This window comes from Phacochoerus africanus, chromosome 3 (assembly GCF_016906955.1).
Source record: "Phacochoerus africanus isolate WHEZ1 chromosome 3, ROS_Pafr_v1, whole genome shotgun sequence".
Taxonomy (NCBI): Eukaryota; Metazoa; Chordata; class Mammalia; order Artiodactyla; family Suidae; genus Phacochoerus; species Phacochoerus africanus.
In genome coordinates, this window is record NC_062546.1 from 58,704,054 (window position 1) to 58,727,629 (window position 23,576).

The 23,576-nt window shown below is 40.0% G+C and overlaps 1 protein-coding gene across 2 annotated transcripts in view; it reads right to left on the minus strand.

The window, feature by feature from the left end:
- Positions 1-23,576, minus strand: part of ZDHHC2 (zinc finger DHHC-type palmitoyltransferase 2) — a 72,640-nt gene that overhangs the window by 34,461 nt on the left and 14,603 nt on the right. For both annotated transcript variants that reach the window (XM_047771881.1, XM_047771882.1), the window contains exons 2-3: positions 5,518-5,544; positions 3,908-4,002 (exon numbers count right to left, since the gene is read on the minus strand). In XM_047771881.1, coding sequence (XP_047627837.1) covers positions 3,908-4,002; positions 5,518-5,544 — 122 coding nt within the window. The remainder of the gene's footprint in view (positions 1-3,907; positions 4,003-5,517; positions 5,545-23,576) is intronic.

Here is a 23,576-nt window from a genome sequence, read left to right on the forward strand (position 1 = left end):
CAGGGATCGAACCCACATCCAACGAGGATACTAGTCGGGTTCATTAATCACTGAGCCATGATGGGAACTCCTGATCTCACATTTAATTTTAGGGAGAAATTAAAAGTCACTTCAACTTTTCTGCCAATGCTGTAAACACAAACCTGCATCTACATACATAACCACTTCTCTATTTTCAAGCATTTAACAAATATTTATTGAGTACATTTTAAGGATCAGACACTGCTCGAGGTACTGGTGATGGATTAGTGAACAAAATAAATAAAACCCATGCTGTTGTAAGGCTTATATTCTGCGGATGGTATAAAAAGGATGACAGGGTGAGTTACAGAATGATATGCTATGGAGAAAAATACTCCAAGGTAGGGTTTAGCAAGGAATGCAAGGACAGGGTTTTGCTATTTTGGATGAAGTAGTCATGGAATGCCTGGAAGATAAGGTAATCCTTGAGCAGAAACACAGAAATGGAGGAAAATGAGGGGCCTGGCCACGAAGTCATCTCTAATAAGAGTGTTTCAGGGCAAAGGGGAAGATGAAATTTCAAGGCCCCTGAAGAAATATGCTTATTAGCATTCTGATAGGACAGCAAGGAAACCAATGTGATTAGAAAGCATTAAAGAGGGCCAGAGGGGTGGTGTGGGGCCAGGCCAGGTTCAGCCTTTTAGGCTATAGTAGAGAATGAGGTTTTTACTTTAAATGAGCCCAGCTGTTGTAGGAAACTGCTGAGTAGAATAACATGAAGTGTCTTGTGTTTCTTGAAAGGATCACTCTGGCTGCTGTGCTGAAAATACACAGAAGAGGGCAAGTACGAAAGCAAGGAAATGTGCAGAAGGGGTGCTAGAAATGCCAGTGGAGATGCTGGTGGCTTGGGCCAGGGTGGAAGCAGTGGGGGGGTGAGGTATGAGCTCTCACCTGGGGACTCTGAGGGCATGGTCTGCAGAATTCTCTGACTGACTGGGGGTGAGATCTGAGAGGAAAAAAAAAAAAAAAAAAACAGAAGCCAAGGGTGACTTCAAGATTTTCACTTCAACAACTGGAAGGATGGAACTGCCATTACTGAGATGGGAAATACTTAGGAATAGGAGGATTCAGGGAGCGGGTGGGAAATCATGTTTGTTTCCAGGCATTTGAAATGTGAATTTGAAATTCCTATTAGATGACAAATAGGTAGCTGACAATGAGTCTGGAGTTCAGGAGAGAAGATCAGCTTAGTGATTAATTTGAGAGCCATAGCAATGAGATGATGTATAATGAAATGGTATATAAAGTCATAAGGTAGAAACGTAAGAGAAGAGGTCCAGAGGTCGAGCTCTGGGATAATCCAATGCTTTAGTGGCTCAGGAGATAATGAGGAACCAGCAAAGAAGGAGCTACTACTGTGAATAAAAGCAAGCCTATTTCAATGAGAAGAGAAGTAAGAATTTTCTAGAAACAAAATTATGGCATGGTGTACACAAGAAACAACACATAATTAAGAACTACTAGAGGATAAAGTGAGAATTCAGAAATGTGGACAACAGTCATGTCTGCCAAACTGAGAAGACCCGACTTTCCCAGTGGGATGGGCCGAGTCACTGACAGTCATTTCCAGCAGAGTGGAAGTGTTCAGCTTCAGCCTCAGGATGAAGGGTGGACTTCTGCGAGGTTCCTGGAAGGGAGTGCAGCAAAGCGTACCACCACAGAGGAGAGAACTGCAGAGACTCAGACAAGAGAGATGACTGAGACTCTGACAATGACGAAATGCAAAGAGAACAAGGGTGGAACTGAAAAAGAAAAATCAGGAAATGAAAACAGTCCAGGATTTGCTTGTTGGGGGAGGGGCGAGCATGCCAAGCCTCTGGCTTGAATGATGATGTGGCTGGCAGTGGTATTAGCAAGTATAAGAAAGATGAGTCACGGTTTGGGGAAGGAGGGGGTGGTGACCTCAGTTTTTGATTTATCATAGTTGCGGTGTCAGTGGAATGATGTTTGGCAGGGAGACGTACGTTTGAAATTCATGGGAGAGATAAGAGCCTGAAATAGATTCGGGAACCGTCAATGCAGAGGTCATAGGTAAGCCACCAGAGTGGATGAGATGACCTATGGTAAGTCAGCATTTCCTTTCAAACCTACAACTAAGTCCTGGATGGGAATAAGAAGGGTGATAGGGAAGAAGCAAACATGGTAGGAGGGAGGAAGAAGAGGTTGGGGAACAAAAAGTAGAAGAAGAAAAAAAGGCTGTATCTAATGCATTCCAGACCAAGCATGCTATTAATACTGTGCAAATATCTGTGGTTTTGTTTTTTAATATCCTTTCCCAGTTGATATAGCATATTTATTGGCCTTTTTGACCACAGCTGCATTTCAAGCAGATTACTTCAGGAAACAATTCACAGTGATACCTAGACCTTTTTTTTTAGGCTAGCCTACTGAAACTACATTCTTATTACTGGAGCAAAGGTTATTTCTACTCAACAATCATGTACTGGAATAAGTGCCAAGGATACAAAAATGAGTAAGACACAGTCCTTTGTTCTAAGGACATTTAACCAGGATTAAAGACCCAGAAACAATCTAGAAGTTAATGTAGAAGTTAGCTAGAAAGATCTTTTCAATATGGAAATTTGGCCATATAACTCTACCTACAACTGTCCATGGCTGAGACTGTTAGTTGTTCCCCAATACCCACTCTGTCCTTCTTCTAACATGACCAACATGGCCATTGAGAATATTTACATTCCCAGCTTTCTGTGCAAGTAAATATGGTCATATAACTAAATTCTAAATCTAAGGGGAAATGGCATTATGAACTTTCAGAAAGTGCCTAGGGAGTTCTCACTGTGGCACAGCGGAAAGGAATCTGACTAGTATCCATGAGGATGTGGGTTCAATCCCTGGCCTCAATCAGTGGGTCAGGGATCTGGCATTGCCATGAGCTACAGTGTAGGTTGCAGATGCAGCTCGGATCCTGCACTGCTGTGGCTGTGGTACAGGCCAGCAGCTGTAGCTCTAATGCAACCCCTAGCCTAGGAACTTCCATATGCCACAGGGGCAGCCCTAAAACGCAAAAAAAAAAAAAAAAAAAAAATTACAAAGTTAAAAAAAAAAGAGAGAGAGAGACATTTACTTCTACTCCTCTTTTCTGCATTCTCTGGCCTGCTGCTGGAATAGACATGATGGCTGGAACTGGAGCAGCCACTTTAGGCCAAGATCTAATGTTGAGAATGGAGGCTACACATGTCAGAGCAACAGGATAGAAGCCTGAGTGCCTGGAAATAGTAGACTAGCTATAGATTCTGAAAGTAGAAAAGATTAGTTAAGTCACTATTTTATTGTTGTTTCTGGTGGCTGACAGCCAACTAATGCACCATTAATATGATAATTATACTAGAAATATGCTTATCTTTTTGTTTTTTGTCTCTTTGTTTTTTCTAGGGCCGCTCCCATGGCATATGGAGGTTCCTAGGCTAGGGGTCTAATTGGAGCCATAGCCGCTGGCCTATACCAGAGCCATAGCAATGAGGGATCTGAGCCATATTTGCGACCTACACCACAGCTCATGCCAACACTGGATCCTTAACCCACTGAGTGAGGCCAGGGATCAAACCCGCAACCTCATGGTTCCTAGTTGGATTCGTTAACCACTGAGCTGAAATATGTCTATCTTTAGCTCTATTATCTATCCATCCATCCATTTTGGTGTCTGACTCTAAAGATGATGAAACACATAACAGATTTAATATTGGAAATAGAACTCATCCAAAGCAAAAATAATATTTACAAAGTGAAAATTCAAGTTTTTAACTAACACATTAATACAAAAAAATCACTACATTCGGTAAGTTTGGAACATTAATAAAAAGACATAAAACTCAGTATTACAGATTTCCAACTTTAGGAGATAACTGTACTAATATTTTTAACTTACTTCTTTTGAAGGATTCATTGGTAACGTAAAGATAGTTTTCCAATACGACCAGACAAACATTGCAAAAAGTAGATGATAAGCAATCAGGCACACAACTAAAATGAAAGAAACATAATTATCACTGTGGTTTGCAAATACATACTAAGATCAAGATATTCACAAAAGATGTGCTTGTTCTAAAATAACCAAATAACTTCATTATTTAATTACATAATACCCCATGATTTCAGAACTCTTCCATATGTAGGCAGGACCTCTATTGGCAAAATGGCTAGAGAGGCCTCTCTTAAATTATAAGAATAAAGTCATGCCTGCAACTTTAAATCACAAACGCAGCATTAAACAAATGTTAAAACACTCAGGCTTTAAGAATTTTGCTCCACTAACAAAGAAGAGAAAAAGCAGTTCCTATTTGAGAAGCTCTTTGCTTAATTTGCTCAGCTACAGTCAAATCTGGTGGTCACCACTGTTTCAATGATGAAAGATTTAAACAGAAACCATATGAACACAGAGAAATTTCCTTCAAGGGGAGGTCAATTTTCTTATTTATCACATGGGACAATTGTTTGTCTTTTGTTTTTTGGGGGTTTTTTTGGCCACACCCGAGTGATGCGTAAGTTCCCATGCCACAGCTGCTGCCAGAGACACTGTAGTGATAACATCAGACCCTTAACCCACTGTGCTACCAGAGAACTCCACGGGACAAATGTTAAGAAAAGCACCCTGAATACCTTTTTTTTTTTTTTTTTTGGTCTTTTTAGGGCCACACATGTGGCATATGGAGGTTCCCAGGCTAGGGGTCTAATTGACCAGCCTATGCCAGAGCCACAGCAACAGGGGATCCAAGCCACGTCTGCGGCCTATACCACAGCTCATGCCAACACAGGATCCTTAATCCACTGAGAGAGGCCAGGGATCAAACCTGCAACCTCATGGTTCCTAGTCAGATTCATTTTCGCTGCACCAACATGGGAACTCCTGAATACCTTTTTCAAGTAGTGTATATAAGCATACTTTGTGTGGTGTATCAGTCTTGAATCCTATGCAAATTTAAAACTTTTATTTTGTATACAGTGATAGTGATTAATCTTGACAATACATTAACATATAAATTCTGTAAGTTACAGTTGAATAAAATAGACCAGTTTAAAATACAGCATGTTTGGTATTTTTAAATTTAACAGCAATTTTTCACTTTTCTTTTTTAAAGAATGATGATACTCATGCTAGAGAATCAGTAAAACAATCAATTATCTATAAGGCACTTAAGTCAGTATGGAATGACTAGAGCCACTGATATATTTCATGAATTATACAGTGACTCAGGTAGTGGGCCATACTCTGAGCTGGAAACAGGAGACTATTGCTATTCTTGTATCTCAAAGCCACAAGAATCTTTGGCACAGCGACTGCCATTTCAGAGTAGTTTCATTGCCAAAAGTCAGAGAGAATTCAGTTTGGGGACAAAGAGAATAAGATGCCTTTAACCCCATCTTGACACCAACATTCTCAAAGTATAATTTATTAATTCCAACCAAATCTAAATGAACACTATTTGTTTTCTCAAACTATGTTTAAAACTGTCTATCTAAAGCAATAATATTTCTTACCTTGTTCTCCAAGGTTTTCCATGGACACTACAGAAAGAGAGAAAAGAGGCAATAGATTATACGAAGCTTATGGCAAACAGAGGGCCTGACAGAGACATAAGGCACTGGAGTAGGTTAAAAATTTGGCTCCTTTTCAAACCAACATTCTTTAAATATTTGTTCAACTTGGTTTAGAGGAGAGACAAGCACTGTGGGAGAGAGGTGGAGAGGGGAGGCTGCTGGCTGCCTCCAGTCAGGCCCCTACTGGCCCTTCAGCCGTGGCTCCCACACAGAAAGCAAACCCCCATCAGGCGTGGCCCTGGTGGGTCTTACTCCTATACTGATCTATTTCTCGGTCTTCCTTCCAACTACTGAGTTCAAGGTTCAGCTTACCACATTTCCAGAGACGGTTTTTGCTCTTTGTAAGCTGGCAACCACAGAGTTAGTTAACTCTCCAGAAGGAAAAAAATGTTGTGTCCTGGCATATACTTCTCTGGCTGTATTTCTCAAAGTACCAATTCTTGTGCCTGATTGCCTCCTCCCGTAGAATGAGGGGCCCCAGCTACAGGCCTGAGAAACTGGCATCCCTGAGGGGTTACTGTAAATCTCCCAAGGTGGCAGGTAAGTGAGGATGGGGACCACGGAGCTCAAACAAGCTGGGACAAGAAGCCCCACTGTTTTCTTGCCTTTTGCATCATCTGCTTGTTCTGTTTCCCATTTGGTCTTCCTCCATTTGTACAACAGTGAGCAGGAGCCACAGTTTTGGAGAGCATCCTTTTCCCTTATTGCATTGCTCTAAGAATGACTGTAAGACCAGAGGCTGCAGAAATGAGCCTCTTCTGGCTTCTACCTATGGTATCTAGGCTTCCAATATACAGCAATAAACAGAAAACCTAAATGGCAGAATTTCTTTATACAGTTAAAGTGGCTGCGTCCTTCTTAAATATTCTCTCGGCTCAAATAACAGATGATTTCCAGACTTCTCGACAAACCTGATATGGCTCCTTATTCAATAAGGCAGATACGGATGATCTTTGACTTAACAAATGGCCTGTTTCACGAATGTGCAGGTCAGTCAGAGGCTAGAGAGTCAGAGTGCGCTTTCTCACAGGATCCCTGAGTTGGTTAATGGGAGGGCATAGGGAGGATGAAGCTGTTTTTCCCAGCTGACTCCACCACTGCTCTCAGTGATAATGTGAGAAAAAAGAATGCCTTTCTCTCTAGACACTCACTTCCCTGTCTTGAAAGTCCTCCAAAATGGACTACAATTCCGCCTTGGATCAAAATTTCTACTCCTTCAGCTAACCTAAGGACATGCAAAAGCAACTTGATCCTATTTGTGCATTTATGTATGAAATGACCCCGAATAGCCACTCCAGAGGTGCTGGTATTTTTAAAGAAAATGTACTTGCTAACCCATGACTCTAGCTGTCAGAACTGAAAACAATAACACAAAATGATATTTAAAAAAAGAAACAGTATGCAGTGATAATTTTTTTGACATAGACCATTACTATACTGGCTGGATATGCATTTGAAGACATCTTTTGAAAAGTTATTTCTGCCCTTCACAGCTTGTTTTTCTCTTAATGTACTTCAAAATTCACAGATCTTCTTTTATTTTTCAGTTAAAGAAGTTACTCGTGGATGCATGCTTATGGTAAATAATTCCAGTAACACTTGTAAAATGTGAAAGTCCAAAAAATGCTATACCAATTACACTTCCACAAAAGTTCTGAGCCTATCCAATTTCCTATAAACGTAGTGTCTTTAATTTTTGTCAGAATTTTAGGCCAAAATAAAAATCAGTGTTTTAGTATTCATTTCCCTGATTACCAGTACAGTTTAAAAATAATTTTTAGCAGCAACATGGATGGAGCTAGAGACTCTCATACTAAGTGAACTAAGCCAGAAAGAGAAAGACAAATACCACATGATATCACTTACAGCTAGAATCTAATATACGGCACAAATGAACCTTTCCACAGAAAAGAAAATCATGGACATGGAGAACAGACTTGTGGTTGCCAAGGGGGAGGGAGTGGGAAGGACTTAGAGTTTTGGGTGAATAGATGGAAACTATTGCCTTTGGAATGGATAAGCAATGAGATCCTGGTGTATAGCACTGGGAACTACATCTAGTCACTTATGATGAAGCATGATAATGTGAGAAAAAAGAATGTATACATGTATATGTAACTGGGTCACCTTTTTATACAATAGAAAATTGACAGAACACTGTAAACCAGCTATAATGGAAAAAAATAAAAAACATTATAAAAAAATTTAAGGATGAAACCAAATGTAACTTATCAACAAACTGTTCCATCCTAATAAATATATAAAAATAATTTTCATTAAAAAACAGGATGAGGTTGTTTCTGTTGTAGCTCAGATGTAATGAACCCGACTGGTATCCATGAGGACTGGGGTTTGATCCCTGGCCCCGTTCAGTGGGTTAAGGATCCAGCGTTGCCTTGAGCTATAGTATAGGTCGCAGACATGGCTCAGATCTGGCGTTGCTGTGGCTGTGCCTGATCTGACCCCTAGCCTGGGAATTTCCATATGACGCAGGTACAGCCCTAAAAAATAAATGAAAGAAAGAAAAAAAAGATTTTTTTCTTTCTCTCTCTTCTGATTGATCTACTTTTACTTATTGAGAGCCCTTGCTATATTCTGGGAAGTAATCCTGTTATTTGTTATGTATGTTTCCAATAAAGTTGTGTATAACTACTTTCTAATGACTTAATAAATACTAGCAAAATCTTATGATTTATCTCTGATTAAACAGCACTATTTAACCTATTTCACTAACAGATATTGACCTATCTCACTAACAGATACATGGACTGTACATGGTTTTGCTTTATGATATTGAGGAAATTAATGTTCTTTCATTCATGTTTACCTGATCAACGATTCACCCTGTAATTTTCAGTTTAGTGGGAGACTTATCAATTTCAGACTTTCCTTTCTCATTATAAAAACACACAGAACTCAATGCTATTTTCAAATGCAAATATTTTTGTTCATAAATGACTGTTTAAGAAAAGGTTTTAAGTAAGCCACGTTTCCAATATATACATATATAAAGATAATATATGTAAAATACAGACTCATTTTTGGAAAAAATAGATTGTAAGTCAAATGCAATTTCATCATTGATATCAACAAGAGAATTAAGTACCAACACTCATCATATTTATGACAGATCTTCCAAAAATATTAGGTTTTAATATGAATTTTGAGTTTTATCCAATATTTAACTTTATTATTTCACAGAATTTCAGGTTGATCTATTTAAAAATTATGCTTACACTTATTCTCCAACTGTGCACATATAGAAATTTCAAATATTTTATAACATATTGAATGTTTTCTAAAAACCGGCCTTTGAGGAAAATTAATATCATTATTTCTATTTTTTATTAAAGAAAATAGAGAGAGATAAGCTTTAATATAAATTACAATGAGGAGTACATTAGTTAATTCTATTCAACAAATTCTTTTGCTTTCAATTTTAAAGTTTTACACATGTGACAAAAATATTATGACTTTGGGCTCCGCTAGATCTTATTAAAATTAACTCCTCATTAAAGCACAGTAACTGCCATAGGACTTCTGTCTCATAAATGTTTACTGAATAAGAAAGACAAATAGGAGTTCCCATCGTGGCTCAGTGGTTAATGTATCCAACTAGGAACCATGAGGTAGCAGGTTCTATCCCTGGCCTTGCTCAGTGGGCTAAGGATCCAGCGTTGCCATGAGCTGTGGTGTAGGTCACAGATGTGGCTTGGATCCCGCGTTGCTGTGGCTCTGGTGTAGGCCGGAAGCTACAGCTCCCATTAGACCCCTAGCCTGGGAACCTCCATATGCCGAGGGAGTGGCCCTAGAAAAGGCAAAAAGACAAAAAAAAAAAAAAGACAAACAGAAGAAAATTCCATTAATCTGAATCACATAAAAGCAGAATCCCAAAGCAGACCTATGAGACATGTTCATTCTTTCTTCTGTGGGCTTGAAAATTTCCATGAAGTTATTTCTTTTACCTGCCATCTTAGTGCACTGTGGAAATCAACTAGTAATTTGCAAAGCCAAAAGTAATCTTATCTGTACTGCCTGCTAGCACACACCCCAGAAGTGAAGACGATGCATCATTACACAAAGGAGAGAGGAAAGACCAAGTGGCTATGATCCTCTAAAAAGGAAAAGCATGAAGGAGATACTGGCTTCAACCAGGCTTCAAGCAACTTTGAAAGAAGACAGAAAGAGTCTATATGTTTGCAGGGTTTTTCCCTCCTATTTTTTTGGCTCTCAGTATTTTATTTATTTGTTTTTTGCTTTTTCCCTTTTAAAAAAGTTTTATTGAAGTATAGTTGATTTACAAGGTTGTGATAATTTCTGCTATACAACAAGGTGAGTCAGTCATATATACATAGACACATATCCATTTTCCTTCAGATTCTTTTCCCACATAGATTATCACGCCATATTGGGTAGAGTTTTTTGCACTATACAGCAGGTCCCTGTTGGCCAATCATTCCATATACCTCAGTGTGCATATGCCAATTCCAACCCCCCAGTCCATCCCTCCCCTTAGTATTTTACTTTTTAATAATTCAGTTTGTCGAAATGAAAAAGAATCTTACTAAACATAACAGTGCTAAAGAGCACAGACTCAGGATAAAGACAGGTTCCATCCCATTGCTGCCACTTGCCGGTTTACACAAGTGATTCTACATATTCCATCACAAAATGAACGTAGTAATAATAACAGCAATGCCATTCAAGATGTTGTGGAATTAAAAGAGGTAGTGTATGTAATGTACCTAACGTTGTGCCTGGCACTCACTGAGCCCTCCAAATATACAAACAATTATATAATATTTGATTTTGCTAATACTAACTATAAAAGATAACATATAGAAAAGGGGACTAAACATGAAGAAAAATTACAGAGACAAGTAGTACCTTCACAGACTTTTGAAAGAAATCAATGCAAAAATTGACTGAGAATAGACTTTACATGTGAAAAATAACTTAGATCTCAGCATTTTGCTTTTTTATATAGAAGTGCCATTCCTGAAACTTGACAGTATAAACAAAAATGATGGTACTCATCCTTAACACAGGATTGTAATGAGAGATAGAAATTTCATTCCTCATATGGCAGTTAGTCCAGGTAAGAGCCTCTCTTAAAAGTGAGAAGAGGGAGTTCCCGCTGTGGTGCAGCAAATAAAGGATCCAGAGTTGTCTCTGTGGCAGAGTGGGTTCGATCCCCAGCCTGGCACAGTGGGTTAAAGATTTGGCACTGCCACAGCTGTGGTGTAGGTAAAGCAGCTCAGCTTCAGTCCCTGGTCTGGGAACTTCCATATGCCAAGTGTGCAGAAAAAAAGAAAGAAAGAGAGAGAGAGAGAGACAGAGAGACAGACAGACAGAAAGAAAGAAAGAAAGAGAGGGAAAGAAAGAAGGAAAGAGGAAGAGTTTGCTTGTGGTGCAGCTGGTTAAGGATCCAGTGTTGTCACTGTAACAGCTTGGGTCACTGCTGTGCTGTGGGTTTGATCTCTGACCTGGGAACTTCTATATGCCAAAGACATGGCCAAAAAACAAAAAAGCAAACAAAAAAAACAATGAGAAGAGCTATTTTGGATTTGCTGCCATCTGTTTAACTTATGCAATAAAAACGATGACCTAAAAAAAAAAGGTCTAAATCTTATATTCACTCTAAAGAAGTTAGATGCAATTTACTCTTGGGAATAAAAGCACTAGTTGCTAGGCTAAAATATTTACCATCCGTACATGTGGTGACCATCTAAATATATACAATAGTAACATTGTGGCTTGTGATTTTAATTTTCTTTTATTTTTTTTGCCTTTTCTAGGGCCACACCCTCAGCATATGGAGGTTCCCAGGCTAGGGGTCCAATTGGAGCTGTAGCCACCACCCTACACCAGAGCCACAGCAACGCTGGATCCTTAACCCACTGAGCAAGGCCAAGGATCGAACCCGCAAACTCAGGCTCCTAGTCAGATTCGTTAACCACTGAGCCACAATGGGAACTCCTTAATTTTCATTTCAAAAAATTACTGGTCGATTTTATCTTGGATTAGCCTAATTTCTGGTTCTATAGCCTATGATGACAATATTTTACTTCAGCAATTTCTAACTTCCCAACATCCCTGCAGAACTTAAAACTCTACCCTGATTAACTGCAATACAGACAGACAACAAAGATTCTGCCTTGTAGAAAGATATTAAAGAACTGAAGTCCTTTCTTGGCACAGATGGTGTACTGGTCAATAGAAAATGGGAATGATGAAGTATCAGGGTTACCAAGACTGTTCCTGTTTGCCAACAGCAAAATGAAGACCTTTAAGAATTACATTTTGGAATCGAACCATCAAGATAATATAAGGCTGGTAGTTAGGTGGCTGGTTCTGATTTCTGGCTACCTTTCCTGGCTAACCTGCCTCCTCCCTCATTAACCATTCCTCTCAGAAACAGAGTAGGGCATTAGAGAAAAGGCTGAGTAGTCATCAGTTTAGAATTGAATTATACCTTTGTTATACTATTGATCTTAAATAAACTGTATAAAAATAAAACAGGTAAAACCAAAACTGAAGAGTCAGACTGTTGGCCAGAGTAGTAATCCCTAAAAATACAAAAGGATGACAAACTGCTACTTGTTCCAAACCTGGCACGAGTAAGCATCCTTAAAAATGTGTGTGTGTATAAAATTAAAGGCATACCTCACTCATCTGTTTTGCATAAATTATCAAGCAATCATTTAATCCTGGGGGTCATTAAACTACAGTCCTCAGTCCAAATGGAGCCAGCCACCTCTTTCCATAAATGAAAGACACAGTCCTTTATTTACATAGCTGCTTCTGTGCTACAATGGCCACTGCAACAGGGCAAGTATAGCCTGCAGGGCCCAGAATATTTATTATCTGGCCCTCTATAGAGAAAGCTCTTCAACCTCTGGCTATTAGCGTTCTCCAAAGAAACAAAACCAATAGGATATGTGTATATGAATGTATAAATGGAGGGGGAGGGGGAGAAGGGGCCAGAGAGAGAGAGAGAGAGAAAGGGAGGGAGAGGGAAGGGGAGGGAGGGAGGGAAAGGGAGAAGAGGGAAGGATGGAGGCAGGAAGATACAGAAAGAGAGAGAAGGGGGGCAGCAAATGAATATAAATTTTAAGGACAGGCTCACACGGTTATAGGTTCTGGCAAGGTGGAAAGCCAGGGAGGAGTTATATTGAAGTCTTGGGTCTGAAGCAGAATTACTTCTTCTTCAGGAGACCTCAGTTTTGGCTCTTCAGGCCTTCAACTGATTGGATGAAGCCCACCCACAATATAAAAGGTAACCTGCTTGACTCAAAGTCTACTGATGTAAACATTAATCACATATAAAAAATACCCTCACAGCAACAGCTAGACTGATATTTGACCAAACTGGCCACCAGAGCCTAGCCAGGTTCACAAATAAAAGTAATCGTCATACCCTGAATCTATAACCTAGTTTTATTCTGGAAATACTCTACTAAGACATGTGCTGATCTTTTGTATCAGTTCTCAAGCCAAGTTTATCATTCATTATAAATTATTAAACTGGAATTATATCTAGTGAATTAGCTACATAAATTAACTTTATGTATCTGCAAGAGGGAAAACAATAACAAAATCCTATGTCATACTCTAAAAACTTGATTGCAAATAATCCTATGCAAATTAACTTTATATATACACCCATATTATTGCTAAGGATGCTATTCAACCCTATTCTCTAAAGAACTCTAAAAATATTAGAGCTAATTCAGTGTAGGTTGATTTAAATTCAATCTTAATTAAAAGCAAAGTTTCATCTCAAAAATCATTCTAGCCCTATATTTTACCAACTGAATTTTTAGATGTTGCTTTGGCAATTATACAATTGAGAGTTTGCTGTCAAAAATAGTATCTTTTGATATGCGGCAGCCCACCACTGTTGAACTGTCAGTAACTTGAACCTAGTTCAACTTTTAGTCTTAAGTTTCCAAAATCCAAAACTTCAGACACTAAAATACGCCTTCATAGCAGTTTTTTTAAAATGTACTTTCCCCCCCTTAAATTAGCAAAGAACAGTTACATAATTGTTTCTAGAACAAATTGGCTTTGGGGTATTGTCATCGCAAATGCATTCTGGTGCAATCTTTGTATTTCTTTTCTGAACCTGGATTTTCTTTCTCCTGCCTTTGAATTAAAATTCTGCATATTGGAGGAATCATTTACTTTTATTGTGTAGACATGGTATCTTTTCTATAAAAATCCACTAGGCTATTTCCAGATTTAGTCTGACATGAATACATTTTAGCCTCATAGATTCAGTCTGATAATGAAGAGCACTAGAAATAAAGAATTGGTCCTAATGAATGAATTTTAAGGACAACTTTGTAGCTAAGCTCTATATTTTTCTGCTTATGTTTAACTCATTTATTGAAAGCATTCACCGGCTATTCTACACTTCCACCATTGAGGATAAAATGGCAAATGAAACTCCATCCCTCTGCTCAAAAGTCTTAGAGTTTATGGGACCATTTTAGCTAGAGGTTGAAACTAACTGGAAAAAAAAAAAAAAAAAGGACATTAAAACATAGTCAATTAATAGAAGTAGCTAAGATTCAGAAAATTAAGATAAAAATAGGAGCAGCACAACAAATATGCTCAAATATCTCCTGTCCTAACATTTCTCCTTTGACCTCATGCTTCTAGCTGCCAACCCATTTTTCTGACCCTTTCTTCGGAAAACTTATTCTTTAACAATCATCCAAATGCCGCTAATTTCTTGTTGCTTCCTCGACCAACACCAAGTGGTCTTGCATTCCCCCATGTCCACTGCTGTCACTCCTGTCAAGGTCACCAATACCTTGCTTACTGCCAATTCTTGGTACTCAAGTTACTCTACCAGAATTCATGACTGTTTTTGAAATGCTTTCTCGAACTGACATTGAATTCTTTGATGAAACTGGCCAGTGAAAACCCCTTGAAGCAGGAGTCTTTGTCCTCCCAGCTACTTTCCAGGAAGCTCTAGTTCACTTTTAATGTAGTAGAGATCAAAACAGGAGATGCATGTCAAATAATTCTTATGAACACAGGTGACACTGCTGCTAGATCACTTCAATGACAGACCAAGAAAAATATATTCTTCACATGGATATTTCCAGTAAAATTTCAACTGCATCCTTTTCTTCCTAATACATATTTTTGAATTTATTTTCTTTACAACAGATCTACTTACATTTTTAACTTTTTATCAAACTTGGTTTTCCTTTGTGATCCTCACATGTCATGGCGATTTTACTGACAACTTTAAGTCCCTGCCTTCCTTGCTAACCTCATCTAACACCCCTCCCTCTCACTGTGGTGCTTCAGCCACTCTGGGCTTTCCCGCTTCTCAAACATGCCTACATTGTCCCCTCTCTTAGATCCTCTGCCCTTAAATTTAACTGGGTGGTAAAACATCTCGACTCTAGTCCAATCCTCCCAATACATGTGATCTTGATCATGATACTCAGCTGGTCTGTTTTAATTTTATCATTAAAAAAAACTTTTTATTGATTCATTGAATTTTTTTTTAAACAATTCCCATTACATGCAGTTCAGGATTAAGTATAATTTTTGTAGCACACTGTTGAGTCTCTATACAAAGTATGCATCACCTGTATAACTCCGTCATATCACTTTCCCCAGCCTCCACAATACCTGGTTGGGGTCATTTTCACTGATACATTCATAGAGCTCCAAAGTATATGTTATTACTGGCTTCCTTGGCCAGATGTTTCCTCGGCCAGATGTTTCCTCGCCACCTACCATCCCCATGTCCCTGCCCTGGGGTTAGTTTTTAAAGGCAAGATATTACTCAGATGTATTAAGCTTGCAGGCAAACTTTGGTGTCTTATGTGCTCATGTGGACCCTAATTTTACTTTTGGGGTTACATCTCAATGTCCTTGACTCTGATCACTTACCATCCACTCTTATTAATTTGTAGGAGGGAAGTCTGATTTTTTCCTGTGAGTGCTCGTGCAATAACACAGCTCCTAAATGAATCACTAATCTGAACTGACATTAAAGGAAACTGTCACCAGGGCTCTCTCAGATATAATTCAATGCATATATAAAACGTTTCCAATTGTTTGTATTCCAAAATACTTTTTTGCTTCCGTCTTCATCAAAGCAGCACCTGGGAGAAGTTAAGTCATTTCCCTTAGTAGGCATAGACTGAGATCCATGGCTGTGGGCTCTCTCGGAGGTTTAGCATCTGCCTTGAGAGTACCACCTTGCAGTCCCTCTGGAACCAAACCCAGGGGAAGTGCCCATGATTTTATTACGTAAACAGAAATTTGCACTTTATTCTAAAGGGCCCTAGCTCTAAAATTATCTTCAGTCCTACTCTGATATGTTTTGAAAAAAATCATTGACTTTAAAAACGCAAGGCAGGGAGTTCTCTTGTGGTGGAGTAGGTTAAGTATCTGGTGTTGTCACTGCAGCAGTTCAGGTTGCTGCTATGGCGCTGGATGGCCAGAGAACTTCCCCATGCTGTGGGTGTGGCCAAAACAAACCGACCAAGGCAAAAGTCATTCTACAAATAAATTCATCAGTGGGCTTGTTTTGTCAAGGACAGGTAAGCAGTTTCAGAATAGAAACAAAGAGTAAAAGGAAGGTTCCACATTACTTGGACCCTAAAACACATGGTTTCCAATGCGAGCTCCCACAGTTATGTAAAAAGTCAAACCTCATGCGGTTCCTCGAACACCCATTTTGCAGTAAGAAACCCAGGATCTCTTTTAAAATGTAAATTGATGATGTCATCTCATAAAAACCCTTCTGTAGGTCTGCACTGAATTTACAGTAAAGTCCAATCTCCTTACTCAGGCCTCTGGGCTCAAACACTATCTGGCTCCTACCTACCTCTCCAAGATCACTTCTCATCCCTCTCATTCTTGCTTGCTAAACTGTAAACAGGCTGACCTTCTGGCTGTTTCTAGAACATATAAAATCTTACTGTCTTTACCCATCTCATCTGGTGCAACTTCTGGCTCAGTCCTGATCATCCCTCAGCTTAAAGGTTACAAGTCAGTTTCTCATATAGGCCCTCCTGTCTAGCCTCACTCATGACAGGTGGAAACTCCCAGGCCAGGGATCGAACCCACACCACAGCTATAACCCACACCACAGCTACAACCAGATACTTAACCTGCTGAGCCACCAGGGAACTCCACAACATACTGTTTCTTTCTTGACACTGAGCACAATCTGTAATTGTGTTTCTTTTCCATGTCTGCCACTGAGGTTCAAATCCTGGCTCTGCCAGGGTTTTTGATGTTTTATCTTGACCAAGTTACTTATCCTCTCTCAATGTTATCTCAATACTTGTCTCATCGGACTGTTTTGAGAATAAACTAAGTAATGTAAGTAAGAGCACCTAGAACAGAATTTGGCACATATTAGGGGCTCAATAAGTGTTAGTTGAATATGGAACATCACTAAACAGTGAAATGTTAAGAGGAGGAGCTCCCCCAAATCTAGTGCAAACAGTTTTGTTTTTTGTTTTGGGTTTTTTTGTTTGTTTGTTTGTTTTGAGGGGGCAGAAGGAAGGATTTATTACTTGCAGCAAGTAAGGAGAACACTGAGGTAGTATTTGGTACCATTTTACAAATAATATGGAGAAAGAAGCACACCCTACATATTTAGCCTGCAGTAGTGCTACAATGTTCTGGAGAGTGAAATGCCAAGGTGATGGGAATAAATGGCTAGAAGACTTTTGAGTGTGAATAAGCAGAAAAATGCAGGTAAATTACAGTGTGAACAAATCAACGTAAGAAGAAAACACTAAACCAATGAATTTTAAAACTACGTTTTCCTTCCCTGCTCCTTCAGGAGCTCTTTCCCTCTCAACTCTACCCCACCTCCACTCCACCGAGGCCTATCAGGTTCTGAGAGGGCATGGCATGCATCAGAGTCTGCATATGACCCATGGAGGGACCCTGTAAATTAGGGAGAAGCAGCATGTCCCAGGTGGTTTGAAGCATTCCCTCCTTGTCTCTACCCCAGGATTTTATCTAACAAACTCTATGGATCTAAACTAGATGTTTGGAGTTCCAGTTGTGGCGCAGTGGTTAATGAATCCGACTAGGAACCATGAGGTTGCGGGTTCGATCCCTGGCCTTGCTCAGTAGGTTAACGAACAGGCGGCGTTGCCGCGAGCTGTGGTGTAGGTCGCAGACACAGCTGGGATCCTGTGTTGCTGTGGCTCTGGTGAAGGCTGGCAGCTACAGCTCCGATTTGACCCCTAGCCTGGGAACCTCCATATGCCGCGGGAGCGGCCCAAGAAATGGCAAGAAGACAAAAAAAATTAAAAATAAATAAATAAATAAATAAATTAGATGCTTTGTTGGCTAGAAATTATCTAACCACCATGGAAAATCATCAAGAAGACCTTCTCCTGACAAAAGGCACAGTGCAACAGCAAAGACAAAAATGAACAGCAGTAAGTCAGATAATAGAAACTAAGATACAGTAAGTCTCTTACTTAAGAACATGTCATAGGAGTTCCCACCATGGCTCAGTGGGTTAGGAATCGCTCTGGTCACTGTGGAGGCAAGGGTTACATCCCTGGCCCAGCACAGTGGGTCAAGGATCCAGCATTGCTGCAGCTGCAGCTCAAATTCAATCTCTGGCCCTGGAACTTCCATATCCTACAGGTGCAGCCAAAAAAACCCCAACGACAACAATAAAAAACCGAAACAGGTGATGCAAGTCATGTCTTATGTGGGTGGTGAGGCCTCCATATCAGCCATTAAAAGCCTTTCTAATGTTTAATGTACTGGAAACAATATTACAAAATTTCAAGTGAACAATATTACAAAAATCAGCTATTCCATGTCAAGGGAAGCCTTTTTGAGTTTGCAACATCCAAACTCACCTCCCTTCCAGCACAGTAGAGAGAGACTGCCCTCACTCCCCTAAACTCCCTGTTGGTCTATGAGAGCAGACATCCCTCCCACCGCAAGTCTTCAGTGATGCCTCCTGTATTAGTCAGTTTGGGAAAGGACTGTAGACTGAGTGGTTTGTACATAAGACAGCTACTTCCTCACAGTTCTGGAGGCTAGAAGTCTAAGATCAAGGTTGTCAGAAGGACTGGTTTCTTCTAAGGGCTCCCTCTTTGGCTTGCAGACCAAATTCTCCCCATATCTTTATGCAGTTTTCTCTTTTTACATCTTTAGATCCAAATTTCCTCTCCTTATAAGGACATGAGTCATATGGGTTAGGGTGCACCCTTATGACTTCATTTTAACTTAATTACCTTTGTAAAGGACTAATCTCCAAATCTGTAAGTCTTACAGGTTAAGGCTTCACCCTATGAATTCTGGGGAGACACAATTCAGCCCATAACACACTGGGAAATAAGACTGCAGCTTGAGCAGGGTGAGGGCTGGGTGGGGATGAGAGGACATCGCTAGACTGGGGAGGGGAAGGGGATCAGACGATGAGGTATTAGAATTAAAAAAAAAAAAAACAAAGACAGGGAACATATGTTCAATGTTTACAATAAGTCATCAGAAATGCTAATTTTTCCCAAATATTTATCCCATTGAAACCATACAACGATCTGTAAGGAAGGTATTATCATTTTTCAAAGTTGAGAAGACAGGCTCACAGAAGTAAAATTACTTTTCCAATGTCATTCAGTCATAATCTATGGAGCTAGGATCTGAATATTAAGTCTGTCTGACTCCAACCCTCCTCCAAGGAGTCCACTTGGCCTCCCAGGCTTGTTGACATCAGGTGCCCCTGACTGCACAGCCTGTCTGGCCTCTTTGTCCTGGGAAGCCGTCCCTCCCTGCTTGCTCCCACATACCTCCTGCTCCTTCTGGTTAGGGATTCTCTAGAGATGAGGGTTTTGGGGGTTTTCTTTTTTCTTTTTTGGTTGCCCCACAGCATATAGAATTCTGAGGCCAGGGATATGATCTGAGCTGCTGTTGAGACCTGTGCTGCAGCTGTGGCAATGCTGGATCCTTAACCTACTGTGCTGGATTAGGGATCAAACCTGCGACCTAGTGTATGAGAGATGCAGCCGATCCCATTGCACCATGGAGGGAATTCCTGGAGATCAGGGTTTAAGATGTCCTTTCCTGCCCCCTCTCTACCACCAACCAACTTAAACAGAACCTGGAAACAGATCATTTTACAAACTTGAGACAAAAATAATCAAATATTTAGTTATATTTCAGTTTGTAGAGCTGGGCTTTCCTAATCTCTCAACTCAAAAGCTGGGGAGGGAAGAGAGCTCCAGGTTCCTAGGACAAGAGTGAGATGGTGATGCAAGGAAGCTGAGGGTGTGGCATGGAGCTTTCCTGACCCACCTCCTCAAATCATTCCCAAGTTTGGTTATGCCCAGATACATTCCTAAGAAATATTCCTTCTTTTGAGAAACTGGTTATGAAGAGTGATGAACACTCTTCATTACTACAAGTTACCTGTCCTGGAATGGTCATTTGTAATCCACACAGTTATCAACATTTTCCAAGTTAGAAGTTATTCTTTCTCTCTCAACATTTCTTTAGCAACTTGCTGAAATCATTGCTCTAAAGACCTAAGAAGTTCTCCTGCTGAATAGCATTGAGAACTTTGTCTAGATACTCATGTCACAACAGAAGAAAGGGTGGGGGAAAAATGTAATTGTAATGTATACATGTAAGGATAACCTGACCCCCTTGCTGTACAGAGGGAAAATAAAAAAATAAATAAATAAAAATAAAAATAAATAAAAAATAAAAATAAAAAATGAAAAAAGAAAAAAAGAAAAAAGAAAAAAAAAAGACCTAAGAAGCTCTACTCTACAAAAACAGAAGGTGTAAACTCTAACTTTCCCAGCTGAAGGCTGGGAACACACTGAATGTTTTCCTTGATCATTGGGGATGTGTAGGTCCTCCAATTTATCAGTTTTGAAAGGGAAATGAAGATTGTATCTCATGATATGGCCCTGGAAAAACTCACTGCGATGCAAGTTCCTGTTGTGGCTCAGTGGTAACGAAACTGACTAGTATCCACGAGGATGTGGGTTTGATCCCTGGCCTTGCTCCCAGTGGGTTAAGGATCCAGTGTTGCTGTGAGCTGTGGTGTAGGCTGCAGATGTGGCTCAGATCCTGCATTGCTGTGGCTGTGGCTTTGACTGGCAGCTACAGCTCCAATTTGACCCCTAGCCTGGGAACTTTTAGGGATGCCGGTGTGGCCCTAAAAACAAAACAAAAACAAAAACACCCTGCCACTTTCTCCCTTGGCAAAGAGAAAGACAATCCCTGATTCACTCACTGTCCCAGGCAGTACTGTTAAACAAGGAAATCTCACCTCAGAGCTGGTCCCTTGCTCTTAGTGTCCCCATTTCAAAGATTACTCAATGGAATCCTGTAATCCCTCTTTCTCAAATTAGAATAGAAGGGATTTTCAGTGTCAGCAAGTTGTGCAGGTCTTAGTGCAGACGAGTTTATTCACCCTGTTAGACATAACTGTACGGGTCCCCCTTCCTCCACACACAGCTACCACTTAAGTTGCTACAACACCTGGATCTTTTCAACTCATTCCCCTTCCTTTCCAGTTCAAATGCCCTTCTTTGGGTTGGTCCTGAGAGGCATGACTGACTCTTCTGAACCACACAGGTTGGTGTGGACATGACTCCTTCAGCAAAGTTCTACCTCGTTCCCAAACAATGGCTTTCTACTATCAGGGGGAACATCAGGTAGGGATTTTTGATCCTAAAAACACCTCCCTCATTTGTCAGAACCCAAATTTTAGAATTGGAAGGGCCTTAATGATTAGTTTGCCCAGTGTAAACTGCTCATCTTACTTACATATATATGTAGTTACTGAAACAAGCAAAATTCCTACTTGTACTTTGATTATTTTAGCATTTAAAAGTCCAAGTGAGAGTTCCTGTTGTGGTACAGTGGAAACGAATCTAGCATCCATGAGGATGTGGGTTTGATCCCTGGCCTTGCGCAGTGGGTCAGGGATCCAGCATTTCCATGAGCTGTGGTGCAGGTTGCAGATGCGGCTCAGATCCCAAGTTGTGCGCCTGTGGTGTAGACCAGCGGCTACAGCTCTGATTGGACCCCTAACCTGGAAACTCCCATATGCCACAGGTGCAGCCCTAAAAAGAAAAAAAAAAAAGTAGATGGACTAGGAGTTTGAAGTTAACAGATGTGGATGATTCCATTTAGAGGAGATAGACAATAAAGTTCTACTGTATAGCACAGGGAGCTATATCCAATCTCCTGGGATAGACCATGATGAAAAATAATATCAAGAAAAAGAATGCAAAAAATATATAAGATCAGGAGGAAACAATTCTTGCAGCATACTTTTTTATGTCATTAGATCACCTCTCATTACTTGGTATACTCAGAATTATCACAGAGGACAGTACTGAGAATTTTTTTCACTACCAAACATTAGCTTTCTGGCTTATTAAGTAGAAATACTAATGCTTCTTGTTTGCTTCTCCATGGAAACAGACAACCTTCTAAAACTGTCTCCCAGGGTTGGCAGCTACATGTTGAGCATTACATGACCAGAGTACTTAAAGCACATATAACATACTTAAAAATTAAACCAATATTTCTAGGTTCATGTAAATTATTTGACACTTCCGCATTACTCCAGGGAGAGGAACTGTACAACATTTTAATTCCAACCTTTGTGTTTATGAGAAGAGAATTTACAGCGCCACACTTGAAAGGATGCAATAAAAGATTTAAAACATTAGCACCAGCAATAATGACTGCAGTAGAACATTGGGTCGCCCTACCTATTACAACATGATCTATTCAATGCCTTGCCCTGCAGTACTGGGTCACTGGGAGCAGTATTTGCTTTTATAACTTCACTGTCATACACACATGAAGTAAACTTCACACATACCACCTTTCTTTGATCTCAGTTTGAATTACAGTATGCATTTTTCTCCTTACTTGCAGTAAATCATACCCTTGCCCTACACTGCATTTGCCCAACAACACTAGCACAGTCCACCTGACAGTAATTGCAGTGATAGTATGTATATTCAGTTGCAGCAAAAGCAAATTTGACATAAACTGGCAAGTTACAGGTGAAAGATGTGCACTACTGCTGTAAGACAAAGTACAATAGGGCAATAACGTACAAATACCACCTAATTTTATTCTAGATGTATTTGTTAACATAAACGGGAAGTTTGACAAAATTGTGTACAGAACTGAGTAAAACAGTCATCAATATTTGGATTGAGTCTCTGCCTCTGCTCAGTGTATGAGCTGCATCTCATGTTTCCTCCTTGCATCTTTCTCCCAATTATATGTACTGATCTTTGTTTTCTGTTCCTAAAGCCACCATCACCTACCATAGATCTGCAGGCAAAACCAAACCTTGCTATTCATTCATGAATCATGTTCACTCCCCATGCTGTGTCTAAGGATCTAGCTCCTGATGAAGACTGTAGGTTACTGATGCAACCATAGGAACATGTATGATGCCGCCTCTCCCTCCTGGACCAGCTCATGTTTACCCAGTATGTGTACCATTCACACTTGCTAACACATTGGTCCTTAAAAAGATAAACTTTCTACCAGTTAGCATTAGTGCTCTGGTTACCCAAAAACTGTTGCTGAATTTTAGATCAAGCTCTCAACATTTCTGCCTTGGCCAAACTTGATGGCCAGCATTCTCATGAAGGGCATGGTCCGCAGGAAAGGCGGCAGCTGCATGGGCAAAAGGAGATTACTCCCAATTTCCTGACCACCAGCTTTCCTGCTACACCACGAGAGTGCCAAGCTATTAAAAACTGCTGTGGTGACACTGTTATGGACCTCACAGATACCCCCAGAGACCTTTAAATTTAGACACATTTACAAGGGCACATACAGGCTTCTCTGGAATCGTATTTCCATCAAAAATCACCTGCTCCTGGAAAACAATATGGTGGTCCTCAAAAAATTAAACACAAAATTACCATATAATCCAACTATTCCACTTCTGTACCTAAAGAACTTAAATCAGGGACTTGAACAGG